The sequence below is a fragment of the Medicago sativa genome, chromosome 2 (genome assembly GCF_051527215.1).
Source record: "Medicago sativa cultivar Bolivia chromosome 2, Bolivia_mono, whole genome shotgun sequence".
Lineage (NCBI taxonomy): Eukaryota > Viridiplantae > Streptophyta > Magnoliopsida > Fabales > Fabaceae > Medicago > Medicago sativa.
Window position 1 is genome coordinate 63,340,899 of NC_140750.1, and position 23,749 is coordinate 63,364,647.

Sequence of the window (23,749 nt, forward strand, 5' to 3'; positions counted from 1 at the left end):
ATAAAACTTAGTGACATGTTAGTTAGATTAGTTATAAATTAGTTGGCTTAATTGACTATATAAATCTTAATGTACTACTTGATGGAACAACTCTCTCATGATCAATATTATGTCCATTTCACTTTTCTATATTTTTCTCCCATCTATGAGTTCGATCAAGAATTGTAAAAGACCGAGTATCTGAATCAAACTACTTCGAGTGTGATTGAGTTGTGTGGACTCGATACAAGAAAAAAAAAAAAAAAAGACTAAACAAAACTCTTGAGGTGGTTGGATCATCAAGTTGATCGGATTGATCCTTATCCGTGAAGGCGAGCTCAGGGATCATAGTGATTGTGGATCTTGAGACAACTGTTGGCGAGTAAAAGGGAAATCTAGGTGTTTGGTACCTCAATTGGTTTGAGCTCAGGGATTAAAGTTTTAGGGTTTACGTCATGCCAAGGAGATAAATACTCTACCATTATCATACGAACATTTGCGATTAAAAAAATTCAAAGGGGAATCTAGTTACAAAAACATACAATTGAATTGTCCTGCATTGCAGCATGTAACATTCCTGAAGATAATCTAAGATATAATTCCGTCCTACTGAATGGATAATAAAAAAATTATGATATTTTATACTTGAAATGTGCCTCTGTCAGTTTGAAATGAAAATAGAGACCCGACTGAAGAGAATCTCAAGCCTCAAGTCTAATTATGAGCTTAGCTTAATGTTTTACAGTACAAAACCAAACATGATCTATATATTTTCTCTATCTAGTTCATCTTTTTCTTTGATATTTTCTTCATTCTTCTTAATCTCTTCCTTGATGATTTTCTTGGCATGGAGGAATTTGATAATGTCTTGTAGGCATTCTGTAGCATCAACATCCTTTGTTAGCTCTTCTGCAATTTCAGCCGGAGTAACTTGAACTTCTCCTAGAAGCTCTTCAATCTGCAATTTCAGCCGGAGTAACTTGAACTTCTCCTAGAAGCTCTTCAATCTCTTCAAAGAGTTCATGTTCAGTAATGCAAAGGTAGTTAATAACCAATTGCTTAAAAGCAGAAAAGTTGCAATATGACAAGTGAATTTGCTTGTCCATTCTACCAGGCCTTAGCAGAGCAGGATCAAGCCTGTCTTTGTGATTTGTTGTGAATACAATTATGTGTTCCTCTCCACAGCATGACCAAAGACCATCTGTCGCATTCAATAGTCCTGAAAGTGTCACCTGTTGACATTATCAACAAACGTTAATTTGTTCGCTAAATTATGACTATAGTTAAATGTATCTACACTAGAATCATGTAGGCTCATATACTTCTAAATCTTTTCTAGTTTTTATGCATCCCAATGATATTTTAGTATGAATGAAACTCAAAGATTAATGATATATTTGAAGAAAAATATATACCTTATTGTATCCATTATTAACAACTTCTTTCTCTTCTTCTCGGTTCTGCAAATTTATGGTGCAATCAATATCCTCTATCACAAGTATAGAACGCTTGGGCATGTCAAGAATAAGTTGCTTCAAGCTCTTATTATCCCTTACATCAGTGAGATCCAAGTCATAGATATCATAGTTGAGATAGTTAGCCATGGCTGCAATCAAGCTAGACTTTCCAGTACCAGGTGGACCATACAACAAGTAACCGCGTTTCCAAGCTTTCCCTGTTCTTCTATAAAACTCTCTAGCACTCACAAATTTGTCCAAATCATTCATAATTTCCCTTTGAAGATCTTCATCAATCGCAAGAGTGTTGAAACTCATTTGGATGGTTGAACTTAACAGGTTCATGATTCCAACGAATGGTTCCATCATAGTCATCATATTCAATTGAGTGAATCTTGATTGCCATGTTTCCTTGATTAATTTGTTTGGCTATCTCCATCACATAAGGCAAATATGAATCAATGATCTTGTTTTTGTGTTTCTTGTGAAAACTTAGCTCATATGATCTTAATTCTGACACGGCCGAGGAGTCATTATCATAACTTCGAATCCGCAAAGAGTCCACTTGTATGCAAATTAGTTTCCACTTTACGCTAATACCTTCAAAAACATCACTCACTTCTTCATTTCTATCAATATTGAATGCAAGCTCTTTATGATCCTCAGATTTGCCTACGTTAACCCTTTCTGCTGCGACAGTTGCTTTAGTCCCTAGATAGGCTTGTGCAGCCTCAAAAACTTGGTTTCTTGCCATTCCTCGATATTCTTCAATGACTATGGTGAATTGCGCGGATGATTGGCGAAAAAGATGATCAAGTCCAGCTTGAAGAAAGGGTAGGAGCTCATGAGGAATGATCTCATTCGTGATGGTTCGTATTAGCGCAATTGAGGCCATTGCAGACACAAGTGGCTTCGTATCGAACATTGTTGAGATCTCGATTGTCGATGAAGATCAGACGGTTGAAATTCTAGATCAGATGACTGGTATGGTCTGCAAAAATTATTGGCTGCAATGAGTTTGAATCCCGGAAATATAGTTGTGAAAAAGTATAACATTCTTTCAATTGGAGTGTGCATAGCCAATTAAGAATTAAGAATTAAGAATAAGGTGCCCAAGAAATAAATAAAAAAATTCAGATTTTATGAAACTTTTTTCATAAATGATTTCAGATTTTATTTCCCTGCTTGTCAAAAGAAATAAAGAAAACATTAAATTAAGATTTTTGTCAAAAAAAAATTGAATTTTCTTTTTTGACAAAAAATCCGTGAAATATGATCTGCAATTATATATCATCATATCAACTATTATTTGGTTTAGTTTTTCCTAAAATTTAAACAAACAGATAGATAGATAAAATAATTTCATTGTTGTCCATAAGTCGTAGCTCATCTAACAAAATGCGAAAATTGTTACATCAAAGTCTATCTACCAAAAGAAAGTAGAAAATAGTTCAGTGCTCCAAATCTAAAGAAAAATATGTTTTTAGTTCAAAAAAAGTTATAGGAAACTCAAAGTCAGAAAGTTTCCTTAATCTAAAAGTAATTAAAAAGTAAAAAGGAATAAATAAATAAAAATTAAGGTAAGAAAATTTCCTTAATCTAAAAGTAATTAAAAGTAAAAATGGAGAAGTATTCAAAGTATTTACCTCAAGTCATAAGTGGAATAACTTGGATTTGACCGATGTAGCGGACCACCACGTCCTATGCCGATTTGAAGGCCAAACGGCAATATAAAAACAAGTAAATTTATTCTTTGATGTCTCTAAATATTTGATAGTCGACCTTTTATATAAGAGAGAAAATAATGTAAATGAGTGATTTGTCCGATGTATACCATTTGTAAACATTGATATTATATTTTCAATGGCTCTAGTCTCATCACAAAATAATATCTATAAATCTATATGTAAATCAATACATACATGTTGCTGAACATAGCATGACAACATCTTATTTTTTTTAATTCCAAGTCTATTTTGACATGTTAGACATCAGATTTAACTTTTGATATCTTTATCAAATTGTTAGAGCTTTGTATAAATTTATCAAAGAGATCAAATCAAAATAACTTCAAAGTTAAATATGCCCTAATATAAGAGGTTGTGTTATAAACATATGCAATCTAATCAAAAAGTGCAATTGATTCTAAGCATGGTAATAAAAGGTTTTTTTTACCAATAAAATTATGAGTTTTAAATTGCAAGAGAAGGAAGTGTTGGGAGAAAATGTTACCTCAACCGAAGATCAAATTTTGTTGATGTATTTTTTACTTCTTAGTTGCTTCTCTCTTCACAAGTTGCTTCCTTCCTTCTTCCTCTCATCACACTAACACTAATTCTCTGTTGTACAAATAGCTCAAATAAGAAAACCCTTAACCCTCTTATGTTTATTTGGTTCAAATTTATACTCCTAAAAAGTTAGGTTAGGTCATTTTCTATTGCCTTTTAGACCATGTGTTTCATTTTGTACTCTGAATTGTTTTTTCTATTTATTTCCGAATCTCATAAACATTCACATCACATTTTTAGTATGTGTCTTGTTTGGTCTTTGTTCACTTTTGTATAGTTCCATACACACACGTTATCTTTGAGGAAGAGGCATACCCAGGGAAGGGAAGGGAATACACCTCTAAGTGCCACCAAGCAAACTGTACTTGTTATTTTTTGTTGAGAAATGAGACTATGCTTTACTAGGAATACACCTCTAAGTAACCACCAATCAAGTTGTACTTGTCCCTTTAATTTCCTTATTTTATGTTTTTTTTTATGTAACATATGCTCTTTTATGATTATGAATGCAAGATGGTAAGTATATTAGGTGAACACAACATTTTAGATAGTGTACTCGCGAGAAACCCGTACACTCATTTTTGTGTAAACTTGGGTACCAATTTATTTTCGAAAAAATGCTCTTTTTCCTTTCATTTTTGCTCACTCCGACCCCGAACTTGCAAAATTAACCCTAACACAAGTTAACTGATGTTGGATACCGAACGTGAGTTAACTTGTGCTGCCTACAACTAGCGGCAATTAACTGCTGCGGGAAAAGGAAAAAAAATCTCCACGGGACTTAAGTCCCGCTGGCAACCTGGCAACTTTTTTATAACCTTGAACTAAGTGAGTTATTCTCATGTTTAATTCCTGGTTCTCTACTGCTCTCACTCTTGTTCAATTGTCATTCTTTTACAATAATTGGCAAATCATAACTCATTCTTTGTTCACAAATTCAAATGGTAGAAAATAGAAATCAGGAATTCTCGGATATGGAATAATAAGATTTGTGAGCATAGAGATAAAGATGGAGCAGATAATTAAATATGTTCAGCAGTCTTCACCTATTGATATTTTATTTTTCCATTCATGTGACTCATACTCATCCATAGGCATATTCCTTTGTGTCTTGTTTTTGTGCCTTGTTTGTGTTCTCTTATGGAGTTTAGCTGCTTTCAACTGAAAAATTGCATTATGAAAGCCAAGTTGTCAACTAATAAGAGAAGTATGAGGCGGTGAGGATAAACATGCGAATAGTTCAAGGTTATAAAAAAGTTGCCAGGTTGCCAACGGGTCTTAAGTCCCGTGGGGATTTTTTTTTCTTTTTCCACGGCAATTAACTGCCACTAGTTGTAGGCAGTACAATATCCAAGGTGAGTTAACTTGCATTGGGGTCAGGGGCGGTTTCACCGCCCGGCGACCCCGGGTGGTCACCCGGGCTCAATCGATAATTTTTGCACATTAGACCCAACCCAAAAGCCCATTAACACACTTACAAAAAGAAAAATTTGCGTAAAATCTGAAAATTCTCACACGCAAATAGGCTCGGAAAAGATATTTACCTCCTAATTTTATTTAGCACACTATTGACGGGTTCATCTCTCTTATTTTAATGGGTTAATTGTTCCAATTGACCCTGTAATATACATTATGTTTGAAAAATGACCTTATAAAATACAAAACATATATTCTAGCATTGTAACTTGAATTTCTTCTTATTGTTGACCACCCTATATTATACCCGTAGTCTAAAAATGTGACCGACAAGTTGAATTTTTCACTATTTTTTTCATACATGTTTAACACGTTGAAATATAGCTTTACACAAAAAATTAAATTTCTTCGACCAGGGATAAATTAATTATGAATTTTTATTCACTCATTATTATGAATTTCTTAAACAATTTATAATTAATTTGTATCTCGTTTAAAAACTACAAAATTTCATTGTGAAGGTTCTTATCATGTTCTAGTCATGCCTACAAAATTAGGGAAGTAAATTTGACTTGTGAGTATACGTTCACGCGGAACAAAATTTCAATTTTGCACGTTTTGGTTGAAAAATCAAAATAAATTTAAACGACTTCGAAATGCTATGAAACTTTACAGATCCTTTTTATGTATTTTTATAGATGTCTTTGCAAATAATGAGCTCAAAATTCGATTTATAAGTCGAGATTTCCGATTTGTCGTTTGTCGAAAATTTATAATATTTTCTGTGTAAAGCCATATTTTAACGTTCTTAACTCGTCTCTAAGAAATCATGAAAAAAATTCAATCTCTTGCTTGCTTTTTTGGACTTCGCGTATATTACAGGGTTACAAATAATAAAAATCTCGAATTACATGTTCAGAATACATGTTATTTAATTACAGGGTCAATTTTTCAGACTTCACGTATATTACATGGTCAATTTTAATTAATAACCCTATTTTAAATTGTACTTTTGTTGACAAAATGAGGAACCTCTTTTATTTCGATTTATGACTGTTTATATATTATGTCACATGTGAATTTGCGATAAATTTTTTGCCCAGGCTCCATAGATTTCCTGGCTCCGCCGCTGATTGGGGTTAATTTTAGAAGTTCGGGATACCAATGAGCAAAAATGAAAGGGAAAAGAGCATTTTTCTTTATTTTCTCCCTAATATTAAGAATGGGTCAAACTCATGGGATTAGGGAGTATATTAGAATTTGTAACAGTTAGCCATATATCTAGATAAAAGTTATAGCATATCTACAATGAATACAACAAAGATATAATTGTATCATTGTTAAAGGGAGAGGACGGTATGAGAGGAATTACCCACGATATTGTCATCTAGGTTTCAGATACTCCTAGATATTGCAAAACCGCATGGTAATCAAAGGACAAATTGTTTGGATTCGTTTGAGTTAGATATTTTTTTATTCTTTGGTCTGACATATACCGGATCAATGTATATTCAATCAATGTAAATATAGACAAGAGGTTTTCTGATGCGACAGAGTTACTCTAGTTCATGGCGGATGTAGTTCGCGGGTGAGATTACAGTAAGGTTACGACGAGGTTCTAGAGAGAACTCGATAGAAGAGTCGGTAAAAGTGGTGAAAATCTGTAAGTTGTCCTTGTTGCGGCGTGTAGCCATCTTTATATACCGGACCTCGTTTGTAACTGTCTCTGTGAAATCCGGCAAAGAATGCAGGAGTTCGTTGGAGATCACATCAACGATCCTGATCAAAAGAGACGTGCTTCTGTGCGGCTAAGGGCATGGGAGGTTGTAGTCCTGAAACTAAGTCCGAAAATCTGTAAGTTTTAAGGGCATGGGAGGTTATAGGGCCATTGTCTGTTGGGTTGGCGACATGGATTGAAAGTTTGAAACTAAGTCCGAAACATATTCTTTTATAGACCAAATAGATTGAATAAAGAAGAACGAAAACATCAAATTCAACAAGAAAATGAGCTGCAATATTATTTTAATCTCCTTGCATGGAAGCATCAAATTGAACAAGAAAATGAGCTGCAATATTATTTTAATCTCCTTGCATGGGAGAGAGGAATTAGGTTCCGACCTTTTACCAGAAGTTATCGTCCTTCCATGTAGTCATCATGTTCTGATTCTAAACTAGATACTTCACTTCTCATCCCATTTTTCTTTTTTAACAAGGCAAAATGAAATATATTATCACAAAAAGTTTATATCTAGCACAAGGACTGCAATGATAGAATTCAAAAGTAGCTAGAACCAATTACATACAACAAATCAGGAAATGGATTAGCTAATAGAAGCCAGCTAGGTGACCTGTCATCACAACACATAGTAAACACCGCTTACTATATAACCTTTAGCCGGATCATTTTGTCAGCTCCACCTATCGTCCACACCCTGTTGCAAAAAATAGAGACCCGACTGAAGAGAATCTCAAGTCCAATGTCTACTTATGGGTTTAGCTTAATGTTTTACAGTACATAACCAAACATAACCTATATATTTTCACTACCTAGTTCATCTTCTTCTTTGATATTTTCTTCATTCTCTGTCTCTTCCTTGATCATTTTCTCGCGTTCAGGTTCTTTGATATTTTCTTCATTCTTTGTCTCTTCCTTCATCATTTTCTTGGCTTGGAGGAATTTGATAAGGTCATGTAGGCATTCTGTAGCACCACAATCCTTTGTTAGCTCTTCTCCAATTTCAGCCGGAGTAACTTGAACTTCTCCTAGAAGCTGTTCAATCTCTTCAAAGAGTTCATGTTCCGTAATGCAAAGGTAGTTGATAACCAATTGCTTAAAAGCAGAGAAGTTGCAATATGACAAGTGAATTTGCTTGTCCATTCTACCAGGCCTTAGCAGAGCAGGATCAAGCCTGTCTTTGTGATTTGTTGTGAAAACAATTATGTGTTCCTCTCCACAGCATGACCAAAGACCATCTGTCGCATTCAATAGTCCTGAAAGTGTCACCTGTTGACATTATCCACAAACGTTAATTTGTTCGCTAAATTATGACTATATAGTTAAACGTATCTACACTAGAATCATGTAGGCACATATACTTCTAAATTTTTCTAGTTCCCAATGACATTTTAGTATGAATGAAACTTAAAAGATTAATGATATATTTGAAGAAAAATATATACCTTATTGTCTCCATTATTAACAACTTCTTTCTCTTCTTCTCGGTTCTGCAAATTTATAGTGCAATCAATATCCTCAATCACAAGTATAGCACGGTTGGACATGCTGAGAATAAGTTGCTTCAAGGTCTTATTATCCCCAACATCGGTGAGATCCAAGTCATAGATATCATAGTTGAGATAGTTAGCCATGGCTGCAATCAAGCTAGACTTTCCAGTACCAGGAGGACCATACAGCAAGTAACCGCGTTTCCAAGCTTTCCCAGTTCTTCTATAAAACTCTCTAGCCCTCACAAATTTGTCCAAATCATTCTTAATTTCCCTTTGAAGCCCTTCATCAATTGCAAGAGTGTTGAAACTCATTGGATGATTGAACTTGACATCATGACGCCAGCTACCATATTCATTTGAGTGAATCTTGATTGCCATGTCTCCTTGTTTAATTTGTTTAGCTATCTCCATCACATAAGGCAAATATGAATCAATGATCTTGTTTTTGTGTTTCTTGTGAAAAGTCAGCTCATAGGATCTTATTTCTGACACAGCCGAGGAGTCATCATCGTAACTTCGAATCCGCGAAGAGTCAACTTCTATGCAAATTAGTTTCCACTTTACACTAATACCTTCGAAAACATCACTCACTTCTTCATTTCTATCTATATTGAATGAAAGCTCTTTACGGTCCCCAGATTTGCTTACTTTAACTCTTTCTACCGAGACAGTTGCTTTAGTCCCTAGATAGGCTTCTGCAGCATCAAAAACTTGGTTTCTTGCCATCCCTTGAAATTCTTCAACGACTATGGTGAATTGTGCGGAGGATTGGCGAAAAAGATGGTGAAGTCCAGCTTGAAAAAAGTGTAGGAGCTCATGAGGAATGAGCTCATTCGTGATGGTTCGCATTAGCACGAATGAGGCCATTGCAGATACAAGTGGCTTGGTATCGAACATTGTTGAGATCTCGATCGTTGATGAAGATCAGATGTTTAAAATTCTAGATCAGCTGACTGATTTGGTCTGCAAAAACATAATTTTTCTTTCAATTGGAGTGTACACCTAAATGTAGTTGAAACTATACCATGAATGAGGTGCATTGCAAACATTAAATTGAGAATTTCAGATTTTAAGAAACTTTTTCATAAATGATTTCAGATTTTATTTCCCTGCTTGTCAAAAGAAACAAAGAAATACCATTATTGTTCAAAAACAAAGAAATACCATTAAATCAAGATTTTTGACAAAAAAAACATTGGATTAAGATCTGGGATTATATATCATCATATCAATTATTATTTGGTTTAGTTTTGCCTGAAAATTAAACAAATAAATTTATTTCACTGCTCAAATTCAATTGAAAGATCAAAGTCGTGTATTTCTTCTAGTTAATAGTTTCACACTTAGTTCAAGGTATCCAAATCAAAAAGAAAAAATTGTATTATAGCAGAAAAAATTATAGTAAACTCAAGGTCAAAAAATTTCCTAATCTAAAACTAACTTAATCAAAAAGTAATTAAAAATTAAGAAACGTAAAAAAAAATTCAAAAGTTAGAAGGAATAAATAAATAAAAATTAAAGGGTCATAAAATTTCCTTAATCTAAAAGTAATTGAAAAATATGTAAAAAAAAATTCAAAAGTTAGAAGGAATAAATAAATAAAAATTAAAGGGTCATAAAATTTCCTTAATCTAAAAGTAATTGAAAAATATAAAAGAAGAAGTATTCAAAGTATTTACCTCAAGTGCAATAACTTTGATTTGACCAATGCAGCGGACCCCGCGTCCTACGTCAATTTTATTGCCAGCAGTGCAATTCAAAAACAAGTGTCTAACTTTGTTTTTTGATGTCTTTGATATTTGATAGTCGACCATTTATATAAGAGAATAACATAATGTAAATGAGTGATTTATCCGATGTGGGATATCAATAAATCAGAAAAATCTTTCAAATATTAAAGTATATTTCACAACTAAATACTCCATTTCTAACAACAATACAACATTAAAAACAATATTATTTGGACATCATGTCTTCCTAGAAGTTATAAGCACTTAGATGGAATTATTCTCATCCTAAAATGATAGATTCAACTCAAAAAATAGCTCAAATTTGAATATTGCTCAACATTTTATTTTGAATTTCTGGTTACTTAAGGGCTAAGTTTTGTTCAACAAACGTTAGAATTGGGTCATGAGTTCTGCATACCATTTGTAAACGCTGATATAATATTTTCAATGACACTAGTCTCATCTCAAAATAACATCTATAAATCTATATGTAAATCAATACATATATACGTCTGAACATAGTATAACAACATCTCTATCTCTATTTTTTTTCAAGTCTGTTTTGATATTATAGACTGCAAATTTAACTTTTGATCTCTGCATCAAATTGGTAGAACTTTGTATAAGATTACCACAGAGATAAAAAAATCACTCCAATGTCACCTCTAAAAGTTAAATATGCCCTAAAATAAGCATGGTAAAAAAGTTTTACATATAAAGTTATGAGTTTTAAATTGCAAGAGAAGGAAGTGTTAGGAGAAAATGTTACCACAACCGAAGATCAAATTATTTTGTTGCTTCTCTCTTCGCAACAAGTGGCTTCCTTTCTTCTTCCTCTCATCACACTAACACATTCTCAGTTGTAAATATAGTTTAAACAAGAAAACTCTTACTCTTCCTTCCTTTGTTTATTTGGTTCAAATTTATACTATCAAAAAGCTAGGTTAGGTCATTTTCTATTACCTTCTATACCATATGTTTAATTTTGAACTCTTGAGTTGTTTTACTATTTATTTCCCAATCTCATAAACGTTCACACCACATTTTTAGTATGTCTCTTGTTTGGTCTTTCTTCACTTTTGTATAATTCCACACCCACACGTTATCTTTGGAACAGAGGCATACTCAGGGAAGGGCTGGGTTAAAATTGTTTTTTTGCTTCTTTTTGTGTAAACTTGAGTGTAGATGAGACTATATGCTGAATTACGTTATATGTTATTTTGTAGTATATGTAATAACATAAAATATTTTGTTATTTTTCCTCAAAAAAGAAATTGTTATTTGTGTTTTAAAAAACATATGTTCTTTTATAAATATGAATGCAAGATGGTAAGAATATTAGGTGAACATGACATGAGAATACCAATTTTTTTCTTGTAAATATTAACAATGAGTCAAACTCATGGGCTTATAAAGAGTGTATCCACGAAACCTCTATAGTCATCCAAAAAAATTATTTCATTGCACCCCTTTGATAAAATACTCATGAAATTGTTCAAACTCTTTAAAAATTGAGTAATGCTACTTCTCCAGAAAAACATCCCCACGGAAATGTTGTCACTGACTACTTTCTAATTTTTAATGTTTGCATCCCTTCTTTTTATCCAACTATCCATGATTTCTACCAAAGAAGATCCAATGGTAGCACTCAATTTGTGAGACGTTCGTGATATTTTGTTTCGCTATAAATAACGTTGCTGTTAGAAATGAGTAATGCTACTTATCGCGAAAAACTCCCTTACTAAAATGTCACAACTACTTTGTAAGTTTTAATGCTTGTAACTATAGCCCATCCCTTCTTTTTTTGCATAAACTTTAATCATTTGACCAAAATATAAGCCGATTATAAATAGTATTAAGTCATACTTAATTAATACATTGGCTGGGTTGAATTAGATCCAATCCAAATTTTAAGATGTTATTAGAGTCTATCCATGATCCGTTGGGCCGCTTGATTCTGCTATCGAGCCACTTGGGCCAAGCTCCAGATTTTAGTAAGGGATGTATTAAGAGTTCCAACAATTTTTTATGGTTGTGTTAGGCCATTCCAAATTCTAAAAATTATTCAAGTCTTATAGTTTCTCTTAATTTTTCTATGTCATCTTCTGCCTCTAGTGATTTGACTAGCATCTACAAATGCCTCTATCCATGTCACTTACGAATAAAGTCTATGTATAGTGCTCCATAAGGCAAAAGATCAAGTTTGGATTGCACTTTGTAAGATATTAAGCATAGAAATAGAAACATCAATATAACAAAATAAGATTTATATACAATCAGCCATACCAAGTACTTATATTAAAATCCTAAACAAATACACTTGATCCCAACAAATAAAGAACTTAGTTACACATAATCTATACTTACAAGACATAGGAGGGTGCCGAGATTTCGTATCAATCGGCCTCATGCTCTCTCTCTCTCTCTCTCTCTCTCTCTCTCTCTCTCTCTCTCTCTCTCTCTCTCTCTCTCTCTCTCTCTCTCTCTCTCTCTCAAACTTGCTAAAACAAAGAATGAATCAAAATGAGGATGCAAGCCTCTATTTATAGATTATTGAAAAGTATGTTTGCACAGATGAGTACGTACATTGTTCACTAGAGAACAGACTCTACTTTGCAAATGAGTTTTTGCCATCTCAACCATGTGGGTGATAAATCTCCATCACTCGCTGGGTGAGCTATTTCCTTCGTTATGTGATTTTCCCGTTATATATTGAGAACATAAGCTTCTGGAAATAAAGTAAAAAGAAACTAATGTGGACTTGGCTACATGCTATTTACATTAATTAGGGGGCTTCATTAGATTTCTTGTAAATTAAGTTAATAAGTGTCTTCCTTTTGGTCTTACAACGAAAGTAATTAATATGTGTCTTGGTACAACGCAGTACCCTATCCCTGCCCCATGTTTTAGCTCGATTTCATTTAAACTTCCCACAAATGAATGACCCTCCAATGTATCAGCTAACACATTTTTGCGAGGTCCACAAATACTTTGATCCATCTCCGGTCATACTTCAATGATCTTGCTCTAAGTTTGTACGAGCAACCACACTTGTTAATTAGTGGCAGATATTGTTGATCTGTTAGCTAATTTATACTTTCTACGCTTGTCACGACCAATGATTAAATTCGACTTCCTTCCTCTATGTCTTGTCTATATATCTTGATATGGTAATGCTAATAATTATTCCATGTTGTATTTCAACCTCTCTAGGCTAGTGAAAGACAACTTTTCACGCATGGCTTAAATCCTTAAAGTTGACTCCCCTCGAGCTCTTGGACGTAACATTGCAGATCGGGAGGCATAAATATTTTGATTACTTTAATTTTATCATATTATCTATAAGCATTTTTCCGTTGTATGTTATTAACTTGAATGTTGTGAGTTTATTCGTAGATTCACCATTTATGTTTTAGCGATTTTTTTTAACAAGTCAAAATGAATATATTACGAACAACGGAGTATCCTTAATAGCACAAGGTGTGCTAATGATGACCTCAAAAGTATACAAGCGATCAAGTCACAAAGAAAGCGAAAATACAACAAATTAGTTGATGCCCAGACAAACAAACGGGCTCGACCACCACATTTGAAAACTTAGACGAATATCAATATTAGTAGTCTTCATCCACCAAAGGAATGTAGCTTCACTTTATCTAGCAACTGATGGATAGAACTTTCGATGTTCTTAAATATTCGGTTGTTCCTTTCATTCCACAAAACCCAAATGCAACAAAGCCAAACAAGCTGCAAAAAGGAACACCGAGCTCTCAAACCACCTGAAGATTAAGTAAACTAAATAGGCATGCACCCAAAGATGAGACATATTGACCGTAGAAATGTCAAGCCAAGAACATGCAAGGCACCATAGAGAAGCGTAACAAGGACTAGTCAAAAACATATGTTGAGCAGTCTCTAACCCTCCACACCCAGTCACATAACTGATTAAGGTGAGAAATGCACGCCATCAGATTATCCTTCATTGGTAACCTATTTCAAAGGAGTCTCCAGGCCAAAATAGAAACCTTCAAGGGAACTTGTTTGTTCCAAATTAAATTTGTAGTAACATCATAGCTTGGGGCCTCCTGACTAGTGAGCATGTTGTACACACCCCTGACCAAGTAACCGCCAATAGGATCAAGCCGCCACTGCCACTGATCCGTAGAATTATACTGCAAAAAAATATCGTGAAGTAAAATCCTACACTCCCCTAACAAATCCTCCCTACATTCCCATAACCATGACGCCACTGCCAAGCCGCTCTGCCTTCCTCCCAACCTAAATCACACATTGTCGCCACCGAAATCGACTTATTCACAGCTAAGTCAAAAAGGCTGCTATACCGCACACACAAGGGAGAATCTCTCAACCACGGATCCATCCAGAAGAAAGTATCCACACCATTACCCACCCTTCTATTAACATTCTCCTCAAACCATCCGCCCCTATCAACACCTCCACCACCACGAAGAACAACTCCGTCCCCACATCCTCTAACCTCCTTACCTCCTCACCATAACGAGCCACCAATACCCTATACCACAAACATCATCTATCAACAAACATCCTCCAACATCATTTTTGTTACAAAGCAATGTTAAACTCCTACATTTGCCTAACCCCTAAACCTCCATGCTCCTTATCTAAACAAACATTTTTCCAACCAATCCAATAAAATCTCCTATGTTCCTCACTCCCTCCCAAAAAAATTATTTAAAAGAGATTCAATATACGAGATTATACTTAGCGAAGCTTTGAAGAAGGAGAGAGAGCATAAACAGATAACGAAGTCAGGACAAACTTAAGGAAAATCAAACGACCACCAAAAGACAGAAAACGACTCTTCCAACCAGAAAGTTTAGATTTAATGTGATTTAGAAACGACTCCCAAAACATCAAACGTCACAGCTCACCACCAATAGGAAGACCCAAATACAAAAAAGGCACCTTGCCAACCTTACACCCCAAAACCACGACATCCTCCCCCAACCAAGAATCGACAATGTTAAAATCCCTCATCTGCCTAACCCCCAAACTTCCATGTTCCTTATCTAAACAAACATTTTTCCAACCGATCCAAAAAAATTTCCCATGTTCCTTGTAACGCCCGTTTTAATTATTTACTTAATTTAATGAGGATTTATATATTTATATATATTTATATGATTTAAGAATTTAAATAGTTTGCATGATTTATAGATAAATTAGGTGATTTTCTAGATTGACGTGAAGTATATTGATGTTGTGAAGTTGTTATGTTGGTGTGACTTATTTTATTATTAAATAAAATAAGATATGAGAAATAAAATAAAAATATTAAAAATTGGGCTGTGTTGTGAGATGAGCAATTAGTAGTGAGAAGAGTAAATAGGAGAGATAAATAGACAACAAAAGTTAGAAAACAGAATACGTACGTTTTTGGAGGAAAATGAGAAAAGTCAGAAAGAGAGAAGACCAAAGGGAGGCTATCGATTTCTGCTATTATCAGGTAAGGGTGAGACTAATTTTCAATATTATTAAGAGTATGATTCTATAGGATGAAGTTAGCATGATTGGATTTAGTTTTAGTGAGAATTGAGAATTAGGTTTAAGATCAATTTTGATGATTGAATCATGAACAGATGTTAGAATGATGCAAACTTAGTGTACAGACCTTAGATATTCCTTAAGATGATAATTAGATGCTATTTGGATGAAGGAATCATGAATATAGGTGAAAAGTTGTGATTTTTAGGTTTCTGGCCGTACTGACATTCATCGCTCGCATCTGCGAGCAAGAACACTCGCAACTGCGAGCTAGAACCCAGAGCTCGCAACTGCGAGCAAAACAACTCGCCACTGCGAGTAACCCGTAACGCTCGCATTTGCGAGCAAAGTAGCTCGCCATTGCGAGCAAGGTCTTAGGAGTTCCAGAAAACACGTTTTGCTCGCCATTGCGAGCAAAGTCACTCGCCACTGCGAGTTAGGCTGTTAGTTGCCCAAAATTGTCCCGATGCGATCCTTTCACACGTATAGTCTTGAGCTGACCTTAGAAGTAAGAATGAGGGTGGTTTAGGATGTTTCCAGATGTTACAGAAGTCTGTTTATATGACTGAAATGATTAGTAATGTTGCATGAATGATGTTATGATGTTTTAGGATATTTATGTGATGTAATCCATTCCTTAAATGATGTTGAGATATTCCAACACTGTTATATGTTGTAAATCTGTTGCTGTTCATTGCTGCTGACCTTTAAAGTCTTGAAATTGCATGATTCGGTCTATGTTGCAAGAATTTAAGAAGTTGTCCATGATTATGAGTCGTATGAGTCGTTCATGATGTTGTCTAAGTTGTTGGAAGTTTGAGTTCATTGCATACTCATTAAAGTTAGGGGCTTTAGGCCCGGCAGACTTTGTGCTCATTAAAGTTGGGGACTTTAGGCCCGGCAGCCTTTGTGCTCATTAAAGTTGGGGGCTTTAGGCCCGGCAGCCTTTGTGCTCACACGTTGAAGAGCCTATTATGCTCATTTTGATGTTGATTGGTACCACATGCATTTGCATAACAAGAAGTTTCATGATGTTTAAGTTGTCAAGTTGTTGTTGAGTTGATAGAGTTGCATGGTCAAAGATGAGTTGTGTCGTCAAGTTGAGTGTAAGTTGATTATGATTTGTGATGAAAATTAGTAACGGTATTGATGATTGTATTTGTTATGAAATGAAAAATATGCTAATTGTTAATCGTTGATATGATATTAATGTTTAAGCTGTTAAATGCATTTTATTGGATTATATGCTTAATGTATTGATTATGAAATCTCACCCTTCTGCGTATATGTTGCCTCGACCGTGGGTAATGTGCAGGTAATAAAGATTAGAGGCGTTCATGAGTGGACTCTCAGTTGGTGTCTAGGTGCTCTGATATGTAACGGGATGGGGGCTTGCTTTTACTTCTATTCCTTACGTGTCTCTTTTATGAACGAATCTATGAGATTTTCCAATAAGGCCTGCGTGCCAAGACTTTTAAATGTTGAACTATTTTCCGCTGCAACAGTTTAAGATTTTCATGATGTTGAATTTGAAGGATAATTATTATTATTATTATCTGTTTTGAGATGTTAAAGTAGTGTGTGGCATTCCGTTATGAATTAAATACTCTGATTTTAAATGAAATTTTATGTTGGAAAAACGGGGTGTTACAATTGGTATCAGAGCAGGTCGGTCCGTCCGGCCAAGTAGATGAGTTGATGTGTCGTTTACAGTTTTGTACTGTATTTGAGTTGTCCTGTTGTTGTTTGTTGTTTAACCCTTTGTATGGTCTGGTTGGAGTACAACCATGTCCATATTAATTGTTTTAGTAAGTTGGTGTATTTATCTTCTGCTGAAGAAGAAAGTGGAGCAGAGTTTTTGTCTATTAAGCAGCTGAAGAAGTTAGCACGTGATGGAATTTTGATGGTTTCGTTGACGGCGTCACTGTCTATTGAGAATCAAGCAGTGAGTGATAAGTTGCAAATTATGTGAGGATTTCCAAAAGTTTTCCTGAAGTGATTGTTGTGTGATCTTACCGGCACATCAGGAAGTGTCTGCCGCCGGAGAGGGAGGTTGAATTTTCTATTGATCTTGTTTCGGGAACGAAGCCCGTATCGATGACACCTTATCATATGTCAGCTTCCGAGTTGGCTGAGTTGAAGAAACAGTTGGAGGATTTGCTGGATAAGAAGTTTATAAGACCAAGTGTTTCACCTTGGGGAGCGCCGGTATTGTTGGTTAAGAAGAAAGATGGTAGTATGAGGTTGTGCATTGATTATCGACAGCTGAATAAAGTAACCATAAAGAATAGATATCCACTTCCAAGAATTGATGACTTGATGGACCAGCTAGTGGGTGCACGTGTGTTCAGCAAGATTGACTTGAGGTTCGGTTATCACCAAATTAAAGTAAAAGATTAAGATATGCAAAAGACGGCTTTTAGGACGCGATATGGACATTATGAATATAAGGTGATGCCTTTTGGTGTTAGTAATGCGCCTGGTGTGTTTATGGAGTATATGAATCGCATTTCCATGCATTTTTGGACCGCTTCGTGGTTGTATTCATCGATGATATTTTGATTTACTTTAAGACAGAAGAAGAACATGTTGAGCATCTGAAAATTGTCTTGCAAGTGCTGAAAGAGAAGAAGCGGTATGCTAAATTGACTAAGTGTGAATTCTGGTTGAAGGGAGTAAGTTTTCTTGGCCATATTATCTCTAGTAGTGGTATTGCAGTGGATCCATCTAAAGTTGATGCGGTATCACGATGGGAGACTCCAAAGTCAGTTACTGAAGTTAGAAGCTTTTTGGGTTTGGCAGGTTACTATCGAAGGTTTATAGAAGGATTTTCTAAGTTAGCACTTCAGTTAACGCAGTTGACGTGTAAAGGTAAAATTTTTGTGTGGGATGTTCGGTGTGAGAACAGTTTTAATGAATTGAAGAAGCGTTTGACGACGGCTCCAATTTTGATTTTGCCGAAACCTGATGAACCTTTTGTGGTATATTGTGATGCGTCTAAATTGGGCTTAGGTGGTGTACTTATGCAAGATGGTAAGGTGTTTGCTTATGCATCAAGACAGTTGAGAACTCATGAACGAAACTATCCTACTCATGATCTTGAATTAGCTGCAGTTGTATTTGTGCTTAAGATTTGGAGAAATTACTTGTATGGTTCGAGATTTGATGTGTTTAGTGATCACAAGAGCTTGAAGTATTTGTTTGATCAGAAGGGATTGAATATGAGACAGCGTAGGTGGCTCGAGTTGTTGAACGATTATGACTTTAGTTTGAATTATCATCCGGGAAAAGCTAATGTTGTTGTCGATGCCTTGAGTAGGAAGACTTTACATATGTCTGCTATGATGGTTAAGGAGTTTGAATTGCTTGAACAATTTGTGGATTTATTGGTTGCAAGTCATCAAACTAAAGATGGTGACTTTAAGGTCGATGATCAAGGAGTGTTGAGGTTTCGAGGTAGGATTTGTATTCCAGACAATGATGAGATAAAGAAGATGATTCTTGAAGAGAGTCATAGGAGTAGCTTGAGTATTCATCCGGGAGCTACAAAGATGTATCATGATTTAAAGAAGTTGTTTTGGTGGTCTGGACTAAAACGTGATGTAGCACAATTTGTGCATTCTTGTTTAATTTGTCAGAAGTCGAAGGTGGAGCATCAGAAGCCTGCTGGATTGATGACACCGTTAGATATACCAGAATGGAAATGGGATAGTATATCCATGGGTTTTGTGACGAGTTTGCCGAATACTCCTAAGGGGAATGACGCTATTTGGGTGATTGTTGATAGATTGACGAAGTCGGCACACTTCCTTTCGATTAATATTAGTTTTCCTGTGGCTCAGTTGGCAGAGATTTATATTCGAGACATTGTGAAGCTGCATGGTGTTCCTTCAAGCATCGTGTCAGATAGAGATCCAAGATTTACTTCTAGATTTTGGAAGAGTTTGCAAGAGGCCTTAGGCTCTAAGTTGAGATTGAGTTCGGATTATCATCCTCAAACAGATGGTCAGTCGGAAAGAACAATCCAGTCACTCGAAGATTTGTTGAGAGTATGTATACTTGAACAAGGTGGAACTTGGGATAGTCACCTTCCGTTGATAGAGTTCACTTATAATAACAGTTATCATTCCAGTATTGGAATGGCACCTTTCGAGGCTTTGTATGGTCAGAGGTGTAGGACTCCGTTGTGTTGGTATGAAACAGGTGAAAGTGTGGTTTTAGGACCAGAAATTGTTCAGCAGACTACTGAGAAAGTGAAAATGATTCAAGAAAGGATGAAAGCGTCGCAGAGTCGACAAAAGAGTTACCATGATAAGCGTAGGAAGGACCTTGAATTTCAAGAGGGAGACCATGTGTTCTTGTGAGTTACTCCAACGATCGGTGTTGGTCGTGCATTGAAGTCAAAGAAGTTGACTCCGAAGTTTATTGGTCCTTATCAGATATTTGAGAGAATTGGCACGGTGGCTTATAGAGTTGGCTTACCACCGCATTTATCAAATTTGCATGATGTGTTCCATGTGTCGTAGTTGAGGAAGTATGTCCCAGACCCGTCCCATGTGATTCAGAGTGATGATGTGCAAGTTAGAGACAACCTTACGGTGGAGACCTTACCCTTGAGGATTGATGATCGCAAGATGAAGACGTTGAGAGGCAAGGAGATACCTCTAGTGAGAGTTGTTTGGAGTGGAACGACTGGTGAAAGCTTGACATGGGAGCTGGAGAGTAAGATGATGGAATCTTACCCATAGTTGTTTGCTTGAGGTAAATTTTCGAGGACGAAAATTCTATAAGTTGGGGAGAGTTGTAACGCCCGTTTTAATTATTTACTTAATTTAATGAGGATTTATATATTTATATATATTTATATGATTTAAGAATTTAAATAGTCTGCATGATTTATAGATAAATTAGGTGATTTTCTAGATTGACGTGAAGTATATTGATGTTGTGAAGTTGTTATGTTGGTGTGACTTATTTTATTATTAAATAAAATAAGATATGAGAAATAAAATAAAAATATTAAAAATTGGGCTGTGTTGTGAGATGAGCAATTAGTAGTGAGAAGAGTAAATAGGAGAGATAAATAGACAACAAAAGTTAGAAAACAGAATACGTACGTTTTTGGAGGAAAAGGGAGAAAAGTCAGAAAGAGAGAAGACCAAAGGGAGGCTATCGATTTCTGCTATTATCAGGTAAGGGTGAGACTAATTTTCAATATTATTAAGAGTATGATTCTATAGGATGAAGTTAGCATGATTAGATTAAGTTTTAGTGAGAATTGAGAATTAGGTTTAAGATCAATTTTGATGATTGAATCATGAACAGATGTTAGAATGATGCAAAATTAGTGTACAGACCTTAGATATTCCTTAAGATGATAATTAGATGCTATTTGGATGAAGGAATCATGAATATAGGTGAAAAGTTGTGATTTTTAGGTTTCTGGCCGTACTGACATTCATCGCTCGCATCTGCGAGCAAGAACACTCGCAACTGCGAGCTAGAACCCAGAGCTCGCAACTGCGAGCAAAACAACTCGCCATTGCGAGTAACCCGTAACGCTCGCATTTGCGAGCAAAGTAGCTCGCCATTGCGAGCAAGGTCTTAGGAGTTCCAGAAAACACGTTTTGCTCGCCATTGCGAGCAAAGTCACTCGCCACTGCGAATTAGGCTGTTAGTTGCCCAAAATTGTCCCGATGCGATCCTTTCACACGTATAGTCTTGAGCTGACCTTAGAAGTAAGAATGAGGGTGGTTTAGGATGTTTCCAGATGTTACAGAAGTCTGTTTATATGACTGAAATGATTAGTAATGTTGCATGAATGATGTTATGATGTTTTATGATATTTATGTGATGTAATCCATTCCTTAAATGATGTTGAGATATTCCAACACTGTTATATGTTGTAAATCTGTTGCTGTTCATTGCTGCTGACCTTTAAAGTCTTGAAATTGCATGAGTCGGTCTATGTTGCAAGAATTTAAGAAGTTGTCCATGATTATGAGTCGTATGAGTCGTTCATGATGTTGTCTAAGTTGTTGGAAGTTTGAGTTCATTGCATACTCATTAAAGTTGGGGGCTTTAGGCCCGACAGCCTTTGTGCTCATTAAAGTTGGGGGCTTTAGGCCCGGCAGCCTTTGTGCTCATTAAAGTTGGGGGCTTTAGGCCCGACAGCCTTTGTGCTCACACGTTGAAGAGCCTATTATGCTCATTTTGTTGTTGATTGGTACCACATGCATTTGCATAACAAGAAGTTTCATGATGTTTAAGTTGTCAAGTTGTTGTTGAGTTGATAGAGTTGCATGGTCAAAGATGAGTTGTGTCGTCAAGTTGAGTGTAAGTTGATTATGATTTGTGATGAAAATTAGTAACGGTATTGATGATTGTATTTGTTATGAAATGAAAAATATGCTAATTGTTAATCGTTGATATGATATTAATGTTTAAGCTGTTAAATGCATTTTATTGGATTATATGCTTAATGTATTGATTATGAAATCTCACCCCTTCTGCGTATATGTTGCCTCGACCGTGGGTAATGTGCAGGTAATAAAGATTAGAGGCGTTCATGAGTGGACTCTCAGTTGGTGTCTAGGTGCTCTGATATGTAACGGGATGGGGGCTTGCTTTTACTTTTATTCCTTACGTGTCTCTTTTATGAACTAATCTATGAGATTTTCCAATAAGGCCTGCGTGCCAAGACTTTTAAATGTTGAACTATTTTCCGCTGCAACAGTTTAAGATTTTCATGATGTTGAATTTGAAGGATAATTATTATTATCTGTTTTGAGATGTTAAAGTAGTGTGTGGCATTTCGTTATGAATTAAATATTCTGATTTTAAATGAAATTTTATGTTGGGAAAACGGGGTGTTACATTCCTCACTCCCTCCCCCCAAAAAAAATTATTTAAAAGATATTCAATAGAAGAGATTATACCTGACGAAGATTTAAAGAAGGAGATAGAGCATAAACAGATAACGAGGTCAGGACAAACTTAAGGAGAATCAAACGACCATCAAAAGACAGAAAACGACTCTTCCAACCATACAGTTTAGATTTAATGCGATTTAGAACCGACTCCCAAAACTTCAAGCGTCACGGCGCACCGCCAATAGGAATACCCAAATACAAAAAAAGCACATTGCCCACCTTACACCCCAAAACCTCGGTAGCCTCCCCCAACCAAGAATCGACAATGTTTACCCCAACCAACATGCTCTTATTAAAATTTACCTTCAAACCCGACATCACCTCATAAAGAACAAGAACGACCCGCAAATCTCGAACATTCGCCCAACTTTTGACCCCTAACAGTAACGTGTCATCAATAAACTAAATATGAGAAATGACGAATGAATTGAGAGATCCAACTGAGTACCTTATAAAAATATTGGACTCCATCATAGCTTTCATCATCACATTCAAACCCTCAGCTGCCAGCAAAAAAAAAGAAAAGAAGAAAGGGGGTCTCATTGTCTTAACCCTCAGCTACCAGCAAAAAATATGTTTTAGCGATATTGAATGATGTATTCTATCAATTTAAATGAATAAATATCGTTTTGATTTTGAAAAAAGAAATTTGCAAAAGGTAGTTGCTGAGAGGATTTTACACAGCTGAAAGCCTCCAATTAGCTCCAATGATAGCTGATATCGATATTTTCCAACAATCAGTAGGCAAAAGTTATGGTGCATAAGTCCTTTCTTATGCACCATGCATAAACATATCACAACCGTCAGATCAGGGACACGTGTTATAATCTTGTGCTTCAGCTCTACATTTCCCCATCTCTCTCTTCATTTAACTAATAAACTTCTCTTTCTACAAAGATAATTCCTCTCTCTACTCTCTCTATTATGTCATGAACAATGCTACCTATCACCATCTTCTCCGGCGAATTGTTCTTTGATAGACGTTTGGCAAGTGTACCAATAACTATCGAAGTAGTAAAAATAGCGTTCCCACGAGGACTGTTTTTAACTTCAATAATTCAATTGCGTTATAAAAGTAGGATGTATAAAAGTTTATTTTGTTTTGCCACTAGGCAGTAGATTTGGTTTGATTTTAAGAAATCAAATAAAAAAGTAAAGATTTGATTAAGAAAATATGGAGAGAGATGAGATCA

At 35.5% G+C, this 23,749-nt stretch overlaps 1 protein-coding gene and 1 pseudogene across 2 annotated transcripts; both read right to left on the reverse strand.

The window, feature by feature from the left end:
* Positions 1-593: 593 nt before the first annotated feature.
* Positions 594-3,233, reverse strand: LOC146949573 (AAA-ATPase At3g50940-like; annotated as a pseudogene). Its single transcript, XR_015027321.1, has 4 exons — positions 3,083-3,233; positions 1,395-2,427; positions 966-1,211; positions 594-928 (listed from the first exon to the last, which is right to left on the reverse strand). The product of XR_015027321.1 is annotated as an AAA-ATPase At3g50940-like (transcript).
* A 4,141-nt stretch (positions 3,234-7,374) lies between these two features.
* LOC146949574 (AAA-ATPase At3g50940-like) lies at positions 7,375-10,997 on the reverse strand. The gene is made up of 4 exons (XM_085745548.1): positions 10,868-10,997; positions 10,048-10,158; positions 8,321-9,331; positions 7,375-8,144 (listed from the first exon to the last, which is right to left on the reverse strand). Exons 3-4 carry the CDS (start codon positions 9,263-9,265, stop codon positions 7,671-7,673), a joined length of 1,419 nt encoding a protein of 472 aa, XP_085601674.1. The 5' UTR covers positions 9,266-9,331; positions 10,048-10,158; positions 10,868-10,997; the 3' UTR covers positions 7,375-7,670.
* Between the last annotated feature and the right edge of the window lie 12,752 nt (positions 10,998-23,749).

Excerpts from the sequence above, each read along its gene's own strand:
- LOC146949574 (XM_085745548.1), bottom strand. The coding sequence starts at position 9,265 with ATGTTCGATACCAAGCCACTTGTATCTGCAATGGCCTCATTCGTGCTA. Across the intron at positions 8,145-8,320 it reads TTAATAATGGAGACAATAAG|GTGACACTTTCAGGACTATT; the intron begins GTATATATTTTT and ends TAATGTCAACAG.